Source organism: Cololabis saira, chromosome 9, assembly GCF_033807715.1.
Source record: "Cololabis saira isolate AMF1-May2022 chromosome 9, fColSai1.1, whole genome shotgun sequence".
Classification (NCBI taxonomy): domain Eukaryota; kingdom Metazoa; phylum Chordata; class Actinopteri; order Beloniformes; family Belonidae; genus Cololabis; species Cololabis saira.
In genome coordinates, this window is record NC_084595.1 from 21,021,009 (window position 1) to 21,031,380 (window position 10,372).

General features: G+C 38.4%; 1 protein-coding gene across 13 annotated transcripts in view; it reads left to right on the plus strand.

The window, feature by feature from the left end:
* The window catches only part of rimbp2b (RIMS binding protein 2b), a 108,172-nt gene extending 97,938 nt beyond the window's left edge, over positions 1–10,234 (plus strand). For 11 of the 13 annotated variants that reach the window (XM_061730744.1, XM_061730750.1, XM_061730753.1 and 8 more), the window contains 2 exons: positions 3,909–4,043; positions 8,139–10,234. In XM_061730744.1, coding sequence (XP_061586728.1) covers positions 3,909–4,043; positions 8,139–8,318 — 315 coding nt within the window. In that variant the 3' untranslated portion in view covers positions 8,319–10,234. Of the gene's footprint in view, positions 1–3,908; positions 4,044–4,891; positions 5,013–8,138 lie in introns of all 13 variants that reach the window. The other 2 variants (XR_009783172.1, XM_061730754.1) reach the window with 2 other exon arrangements.
* The last annotated feature ends 138 nt before the right edge of the window (positions 10,235–10,372 follow it).

The window sequence follows — 10,372 nt, forward strand, 5'->3', positions numbered from 1 at the left end:
TCAGAAAAGGGTTTATTGCCAAGTTTTCACACGAGGAATTTGTTATGGTGATTGGTGCAACACAATGCAATATGTACAAGATAAAATTAAATGAAATGTATAAACAATAGAAAGTATAAACAATAAAAAGTATAAACAGTAAAATAAAATGTAGACCGGAAATGTACAAAATGAGGTTTTAAAGTGCCGGGTGAGTCTGTACAAAAGTTACTTAGGAACTTTGGATAGGTAAAAAGTATAGACAGAAATGTACAATGAGGTTTGTTCATTGTAATCAAGTTGGTAGTTTTGTATATAAAAGGTTGGCAAAGTTAGCGCCAAAGTCTTGTTTGTGACTGAAGGAAACTGCTCTAGAACTTCCCCAAACAATCAGCTTCAATCGGTTAATCAGCTTTCCACTCTGAGGAGACGGAGCGTGTACGGCCATGGTCTTAAGAAAACAGAAGCTAAAACAGACACATTTGGACAGGCAGTAAGAATCTGTCCTGAAGTACAGCACAGTGAAAACTGTTTTGTTTTGTGTCGTAAGGTAAGGTTGCGGTGAGGACCCAAATGCAGGAAAAAAAGACAAGACAAGCTATACCCACAGGTGCAAACAATCATTGAGATGGGGCCAAGGAAACAAACGAAACAAAAACAAAGCTGGGCCTATAAAGTAAAACAGGAAGTGACGTTAACAGAATCAGACCAGGGGCCTCGAGTACAAAGAGTGCGTGGATGTTAACGTGAATCTGCATGTTTCTTTGAACATCACAATCAACGTGGAATTGAGCGAATATGCGGGAGCACAACACTCCGCCCTGTCTCCTCCCTCAAGTAGATTCATTTGTATATGATAATGAGGATAAATATCCATTAAAAACCACTCATCCTAACAAGGAACTTGCAAAACCAAGTAAAACAAATGAAAAACAACATCGGCCGTGAGCTGGAGACACTTTTGTTTAAATTTGTTTATTTGCGGGCATTTCTTCCGATTTAAGCTGTAAAAGAAAACAGTCACGTGCTGTAGTTGTGTTGACCGCATTGCATTATGGGTAATATTGTTCTGTGCTTTGTGTTGCGTTCCGTGAAGAGTTGTGGGTTTATTATGTTCTTGCGGGTTTGTGAATGTTAATATTTAGCGTTAGTTCATCATTACACTCTTTTTTTTTTTTATCGTTTGTATTTTAAGAACCTACACCATAACTTGGTGGGATGAAAAATGGCTCCTCGTTCCGCTTTATTGTCACGTGCATTATATAGTAACGGATTAAGCCCAATGTACACGTGTATTGAGTCTTATAGTTGGCATTGTGGATGTCCGCGATCACCTCTCTCTTAAGTATAACAATGTGAACAACATAAACTTATATTTAAACCATGAAGCATCACAATCTGATTCCTCCGCTGCAGAAATAAAGACAAGTTTTGCCAACGTGATTATCAAAGTGCAAACGTGAGAAAAAAAGAACAAAGTCACTGTAACTCGGAGTGTTGAATCGGCAGGAAGAGAGACCGCTCTGGGTCCCGGCATCCATCACTTTCTGGAGTCCTGCAGCTCCTGCAGCCGACTCGATATAAGACTCTGAAAGTTGCCTAAACAATCAATAAAAATGTTATTCATCATACCGGAGCATCGCTGGGTCCAGCTCAGCAACCTTTAGTTGTTTGTTCAGACCATGTGCTTGATTGTGAGATTGTTGCAGTTCCACTCGTATGTAACTTATTTGGTGATGTGGGGACTGTCATGTGGGGTCGTGAACTTATTGTCGACGTCACGTTTCCTCATATTCTGCACTTCACTGCATCGCCAGTAAGTGTCGCCAACGGACAAAACCTCAGAAATGTGCGTACGCCGGACTGGATGTTTGCGTGAAGGACTGCAATCTTTCACGTTCAAATCACTTTTTGAACATCCGACCATGAGCGTAGAACGTGGCGTACACACATTTTTTATGCGCTGTACTCTTTGTACATGAGGCCTCAGGTCAGAGGCAAGAAAACGAGACAAGACCGCAGAGCACCAACATTGAACCAAACCCTGATCCTAACAGAAAACACCACAACTGAAAAACCATGTATGACAGAACAACAAAGTCAAAGCCCAGAGTAAAGTGAGCGTGCACACAGAGAAATCGATCAATAGTTTTTTCAGTCAACTACAGGAAATGTAGTAAATCATAAAGCACCTTTTGCCTTTAACATGGCACCAATCGACACTTGCACGCAGTTTCTCTGGATTTCAGCTGCCTGAGTTGATTGTGGCTCTTCCCATAATCCCAGACGGAGTCCAGATGTTGAGATTAAGGCTCTGGGGTGCCGTGCCATCTACTGCAACACGCTTTGTTCTTCTTAGAGCTAAGGATGGTTCTTAACAATCCTGCTTGTGTGTTTGGGTCAGTGCCAGGCTGCAGAATACATTTGCATCCTGACAATGTTGTGTAATGAAAAATAGTCTAGAGATCTCACGTTCTTAAAAATGTATACTGTTCTAATTTTTTTTTTTTATTTGGAAACTGAAGAAAAACTAAAAATGTGTGGCAATGACATAAATAAAATGGAAAGATGATGTAGCTTTTCATTATAGTTACTGTAAATTTACAGTTTAAATGTTTAAACATGTACAATTCACAATTTATAATGGTTAAAAGTCAAAAAAATAAAATGTATATAATAAAAAGTTTTGATTTAATGTCACACAAAGATCCAGTGTGTTAACAGAGTAGCCCCTGGAGATACTGGGCCGTGGCGTGGGGACCTTCCATCAAGCCTTTAATGCCACTTTGTCCCTCTAGACGTGCACTTTGTTGCATCTTATGTCAAGAGCTGACACATGAACTTTCACATGTGGCCCTTTTCCACTAGTCCCGCCTCAGCTCGGTTCTACCCGCCACGGCCCCGTCTTGCGCTTTTGCACTAGGGGCTGAGGCGGGTAGAGCCGCTCCAAGCCGATACTATTTCTGTAACCATTCTGGCGAGGTTCTATCCGGGCTGAGCCGGGACTATTTCTGACGTCACCACCCTCCGCGCCACCGATTGGTCGGGGGGCGGGGCCGTAATCACTCTCCGTGCCACTGATTGGTCGGGGGCGGGGCCGTCAGACGTTTGAATCAGGAAGCGGGAGTCAGCGCGAGCGCGACTCGCGGCGATTTTATTATAAAGCGCAAAACGTCTGTTTGGTGATCCAACTCTGAGGTGCAGATGTTCATAAACCTGGTGGCTGAGGAGAGAATTAAAAAAGGGATGTAGACGGGCTGTTTTACTCTCAGCCGCTCGCGGCTCCAGCTGATTTGAGGTAGAGGCGTGACGAGCCGAGTCGGGCCGAGTAAGGACTAGTGCAAAAGGGTTTATGGTATGGTGTCCCCAGTGTGTCTCGTATGCTATCGTTACATGCCCAGATCATGCCATTAATACTTTATAAGTTAAAGAAAAAAACAGGCTGTTTAGTATAATGAAAATGTAGCATTATTGTGATCATGTTTAGTATATTTTTGCCATGCATACCTTTAATAACTGAGGATTATCTTGCAAAAATGCCATTCTTCCTTCATGTGGAAAGTCAGCTCTATGCTTCAGTGTTTTCTAGCCCCATATCGTGTTCTTCTCCTTTAAGTGTAAATGTGAAATTCTTTCACAGGGTTATCAAATCAGAAATTAATATTAAAAATCAGCAGGGAAGGTGTATGAAGCTATAGTTAGAGGAACTATGTGCCCAGTCTAGTAGTAACTGGCTATTGTCAGTCAACAAAAATCATCATAGCAGGAAGGGCCGGGGCTCAATTAGACAAACCTATTTCTGTATCAGCTGTCATTTCCACTTCTCAGCTCGGAAATTTAAATACATATTTAACTGTGCCTCTTAAATACAGAAGTACCATTTCAATTTAAATGCAGAAGGTGTCTCATTGCTTTTGTGAAATCCACAGGGTGAACTCAATGGACACAAGGGACTTGTTCCTTCCAACTTTCTAGAAGAAGTGCCTGATGATGTAGAGGTTTTTCTCACTGATTCACCATCTCGATATCCCCAGGATGCGCCAGCACGGATAAAGACCAAAAGGGTACATGCTCCTTCGCAGTACTAGCCCTCTGTCATCCATTTACTCTTTTCTTTTCCCTCTATCCTTTATTTTTGTGTCTGTGCGTGTGTCTCATTGATCAAAGTACAAAAAGATTTCTGATTTAAGAGCATCACACTGTAAATAGATGTTTAAGATCAATGGAAAAAAAAGAAACTTTAAGATTAATACTTGACAGAGTTAATTTTATTTTTCTTGTTTACTACTGTGAAAGTTGCAAATTGTACAATACATGGATATATTGTATTCATAAAGCATTCTCAGTGAAAGTACAACAAATGGGGAGATGCTCTTGCGACTTTTTTCTTATTTCATGTCTTGGAAAACGGCAATGGACACTTTGCACATGCAAATTAAGCATTCTTACAGATGCTTTATGAATATATTCTTTGTCTGATCTTAATTTCTATTAGAGTAATTAGTTTTGTTGTATTGAAAGATAAACTATGTAGTCTGTAGCTCAGCATGGTATATAATCCAAATGCATGAATATTTAAACTTTATATGAAGACAAGTCTAGCATAGAATGATTTCTTTTTTTTTATCTGTTCCTGAACGCCTTGTTTTGTAAACTGCTTTCTTGTAAAGTACTAAGCAAAGGTTACGTAGCCTATGTTGCCATCAGAGAATAATTTTAAAATTAATTATTTACTAAATGTAAATATGTGATGTTATTTTTGTGTTTAACAAATAATGCAATTGTTGAAATATTTGTAGGTGTCATAAGATGTTTATTTCCTTGTTTTAATTTACCATTGTCATAGTGCAAACTATTGAAATGCCATCACCATTTTTTTTTATTTCTTTTCCTCACCTGCTTGGCAAAACAGAAGAAGAGTGTTCATTTCACACCTTAAAGGCTCTGTTTCCGTCACGTAAGTGAGCAACTGAGGATACCAAGATTACGCTCCCCTCGTCTAATGCAGATGACATGGGTTCCTTAAGTTTCTGGTATGCAACATGTGCACTTCATATGACATTCCCTTAGTCTTACTTTGTCTTTAGCTGGTTTAAAAAAAAAAAAAATCTTTATTTAACCAAGACTGTCAGTACTGTTTCTTGGTAGGGCATATTAACCCTCGCCATTGCATTAGACAAGAAGTATGGTATCTTCAGTTGTTTCTCTGAGTGTTGTACATGAGAATGTCTGTCTCCTGCAAATAGTCTCTTGCTGTAACTCATGATAAGCTAAAAGGCCATTTTGCACAAATGCCCACAACTATTGAAAAACAAACAGGACAGCGATCTTGAATCACAGGATGATTTATGTGTGAACAGAGACTGGAGATGTGCAAATCTTTTAAACTAAATGATTAATTCAAATAAGTTCTATTTAATTAATTTCACTTAGGGGATTAATAAAGTATTTTTTAACTGATTGAAATACATCACAAATGTAAAACTTAAAAATTATGTTTATACAGGTACATAAAAAAATTATTTGATGCCATTAACATGTTTAAAGGAAAAAAGAAAACTGGAAGACCTCAGAGCTTTTTGAGTTAACAAGTCTGCAGCATGACTGTATAAATAAAGAGGCTGAGTACGAAACATCTGGGGAAACTGTGAGCAAATACTTGGCAAAAACATTTCTCAATGTAAAATTGCAAAAGGAAAAAAAAATAAAGCAGCAGTTTCACCATCTATGGTAAATAATATTCAGATTCTGAGATCTTCAGATCTAGAGAAATCTCTGGATGCAATAAAGCTGAGAACTAATTTTGACTGGCTGTTATCGTCGGGTCCTGAATATCAATGTAGAAGAACAAACCCAATTCAGAAGTGGAAATCATTACAATACTCAGGATGGACCATCTTTGTAACAGTCCAACAGTGATGCATCTGTAGACATGGCATATACAGTATAAGTTGCACATTTGTGTAATTATTAATGCTGCACATTATTTAGGGGTTTTAGAACACCATACCTTACTATTTAAAGCCCCCTATAACTTAAAATATATGCTGTTTTAAAAAATTCAGCAAGACAAAATGCCAAACCAGATTCTGTCCATACTGTATCACACAGCACGGTTCCTTAGTAAGAATCTGCGTGTTAAACTGACCAGCCTGAAGTCCAGATCTGATATTTAGCACAGTATGAAACTTAAAAAAAATCATACATCCAAGAATGCGTAAAGAAAATATCCAATTCGTTTCTTGAATTTGGACTCACTTATGCAGTGATCACCTGACACTCGAAGTGTCATTTTGACAATGACCACCTTCCTAAACATTTTTCCAGACCATTCATTCCCTCCTTCACCTCCACTCGGCAACAGCACGTGAACAGTGTTGGGCTCATGATGTTACCATTGATCAGCTTAGTAGTAAAGATGCCTCTGAACCAACACGTTTTGGGAATCCTGTTCAAAATGAGTACCGTATTTTCTGGACTATAAGCCGCTACTTTTTTCATAGGTTTTCAACCATGCGGCTTATACAAAGGTGCGGCTATTCTGAGGATTTTTCTTCCACCGCTAGGGGGAGTGCTAACCGGAATTAGAATAAAAACTAAGACAAAATAAATGCAAAGAAGAATACGCTACTTCTTCTTTAGCAGATAGAAGTAGAAGCAGATTTCAAACAGATAAATAGATAAATAAATACCGGTTATTTTCTCTTGGTTCAGTCCCGTTTTAATCAGCAAAGTTGCTGCCGTGTTAAAAGACACTGTTAGGAAAGGATCTATTTAGGTACAAACATGTACATCATTTACAGTTCAAAATCCTTCTGTACATGTAGTAAATATCTAATCTAACAACATAAATATCTGCGGCTTGCATATCTTTTTTTTATAAATAGAGCGGATGCGGCTTATATACAGGTGCGGCTTGTATATCTTTTTTATTGTTTTTTTTTTTAAATAGAGCGGATGCGGCTTATATACAGGTGCGGCTTATAGTCCAGAAAATACGGTATATATTTAAGAGGTATAACTGAATTGACAAAGATAGAAATACATTTCTTAGTTATATTTTCTTATTTTGTGTATACATATTCAAAAAGTTTAATTTGCAGTCGTAATTAAATTTATGGTTTGTAAACAAATTAGGGATCCATCTCTGTTTAAAAATAAAGTATAAAATGTAAGACAAATACACTGTAAAAACGAAAAAACATTTTGGGTCAAATAATACTGGTTCTCAAATCAGATCCAGTTCTATGAACGAACATGACCTGCTTTATGATTTATAATTAGAATTCATCAGTTAGAATGAAACTTTGTAACTTTCACTGAGCTGTCATAACTGCTGCGATGAGCAGCAAATGTAGTGGGAAAGGGTTAAATTGCAACATTTAGCCAATTAACAAAAGGTAGCAGTAGCAAGAGTGGAGTCATAAAAATTGACTTGTGTAATGTACAACATAGCAGTGGTTACATACTCTAAAACCAATTATACAAGCCCAACCGCTGCTGGAGGAACAAACAAAGAAGGCATATTGAACTAAGCAGTGGTAACATTCGTTTTCTAATATGGCATTTCTGCCCCCCCCCCCCCCAAAAAAATAGAAATATAGCATCATACAAATGACCCCCGCCCCCACTCCCCCTTCTCCAGTGCAATATAATGGAGCCTTTTAGCTCATGATTACAGAACATAGTGACTAGTCTAGTCTTCTGTAACCCAGTTGTATAAGTAAATATATATATATTTATATATATGAGTGACAGGAAAGTGAATGTGATATAATGTCCCACTTGTCCCAAAATGCAAATGTTTGTTTATGTGAGAGGGATTGCTTTTCCTTTGATAGTAATTGTTGGGAAATGTTGTCACTTTAATCTGATGTGGAAGTTAGTTAATGTCATGCTTAGAGTCTGTTATAAGTTAATCGTAGCAGCTAAAACAAAAAAAAGGGAAAAAGACACTGCTCCTCACAATGTGAGGTAGGAGGGAGGGTGTGTTTATGCATATCTGAATGTACAGGACAACATCCGGGGAAGTAGACTTCAGAGCAATGGTGACCCTGCTGTAACGGGAAGGACTTATGAATGGAAGGGGTGTAGTGACTGTGGTGTGAGACAGCTGGCTTTTTAACACCCTCAACTGTCCCTTACGGGTCTCCCATTAGGTTCCATTGGGAAAATCGGGTCCTCCCAGAAGAGCAGCCTCTCCCTCAGTGCGTCCGCACATCCCTGGCTCTGGCCCCGCCACCGTGGGGCCCGGCAGTCCCATCAGGGCACCAATGGACATGTACTCCTACAAAAAGAGAAAGGGACTGCTCTCCAAAAGGGAAGAAACTAAGACTTGACACTGTAAAATAATATTTTTATTTATATAAAAGGTGTTAAAAAAAAAAGAAAGTATATATGTGTGATACAGTGCAAAAGTGGCATTTGTGAGCTTGGCAAATGCTTTGTTCTCTTACATCTGGTGTATATTAGAATATTTGTATTTTATTACCATATCAATTTCATATTTTCAATAACATTTCATATTTGGTCCAACAACCTCATAGTGTATGATGATAGTGTTGAGTAACTTACCTCCGGGTCTCTGGCTGATGAAACTGCAGCAGGGAAAGGCAGGGCCTGAGCATTCTTCAGTTCGCACTTGGTCAAGTCTTGCATTTAATAAACAAGTCTGGCCAGTGTCACTGTAGAAACTGGAGAGTCACTCACATACAGAGGGCTCGGTTGAATCTTTGAGCCAATGTAATGGAAGACTGAGTGTTATGAGCTTGTTCAAAACAAACGCATAAACTGAATGAGGTTTGCATGCTTTACTTCAGCACATTCCCTCGTAACCCCTCGAGAGCGCATGCAAACATATCAGGCTAGTTGTGGAACTTGGAACATGCGGTATACTGACAAATCAGCAGAATTACGTTTTTCTGTGCCCTATTTCAACACCTGTGAGTCATGGGCTGCTCCCGGTCATTGTGGGCACTTACAAATCAAGCACATTCTGTATCTACTACAGGGTCTCTGCAGAAAATCAGTCTGAATGGAAATGCCTGGTAGATCAAACCTCAGTGTATTTGCCTTATAATCGCACAATGGTTACATCTTTGTCCTGCAGTGTGCCGTGTCATGCCAACCATTATTTATGATGTTGCGTCATAGTAACTGTTTGCAGACATTAATCTACACTTGTTATATGCAAGCTGACCTGTTGTCCATCATCCACTGTGAAGCCCAATAAAGACATTTTAACCTTCTACTGTAAGCATAACTATACAGATGGCAGATACTGATACAAGGTCAAAAATACTACTTTTATGCCAAATTGAGGCTGTAAGCATATAAAAAAAGGTAAGACTTGACTATTTGATATCCCACTGATGCTAATCTGTTTTAAAATATAACGAGAGGAAATGGACTAATGACAATTACCATGCGATATAACATCAGCAAATTGAGTCCTGTTCTCATGCTGCATCTGATTTATAGCATGCAACATTAGTGTCACTAGGACTGTAGGGATAAGATTATATACCACAGTAGTTGAGACACAAGGCTACCTCTATGCTCCCCTCAGTTTCCTTCAAACCCAAATTAGATATAAAATATTTGTCCAGGCTGTTGCTGATGCCCATTTATTGTCCCTAATTATGCTGGTGCAGGATACAAGTACTGTATGTCAATATATTTATATAGCTACACCTTAGAGTAGTGAATGTACAATGAATTGAAAGCCAATGTATTTTCAGAGCCGTCTGAAAGGATTGTGTAAACGTCTGACCATGCGAGTGAAATGAAACCGGCCCACCTTCCTGTCTCCATGCAATACTTGTTTTCCCATTCAATCCTATGACATTTTAAAGTCTTGTCTGTTTTTCTATACTCAAGAGTTAAACTGAAACTGCCAAAAAAGAATGTATGCAAAACATTCTTGTACTTTCTGTACAATTCTCGGCCAAGCAGCCATGATAACCGACGTACATCTTCTCCTGTCTGCAGACATTACTTCTGTTCATTTTGAGTGACTGCAGCTCTTTTTGTACTTTGTCCATTTGTAAAATTGTTTTTAAATGTTTATACTTGATTTTCAAACTGCCTTTTTTGTACATTTAACTTTATAAATCGAACAGTGCAAGCTTTCCCCATGGTGTCTTTAAGACCATATTGTTAAATCTGCAATTGTGTGCTAGCTTTATAAGAATTATCAGCCTATATTGATGGTTACAAATTATTGTGTGGGTGTGCATGTGCAATCTTTTATATAAAGACAATAATTTAAATAAATTTGATATTTTGCAATGTTTGCATGTCTGATTTTTTTTCAAAGTGCTAAACATGACATACACCAGGCCATATAAAGGAAGGTTTATTATTAACTCACCAATAACAACTGTTTGTACTT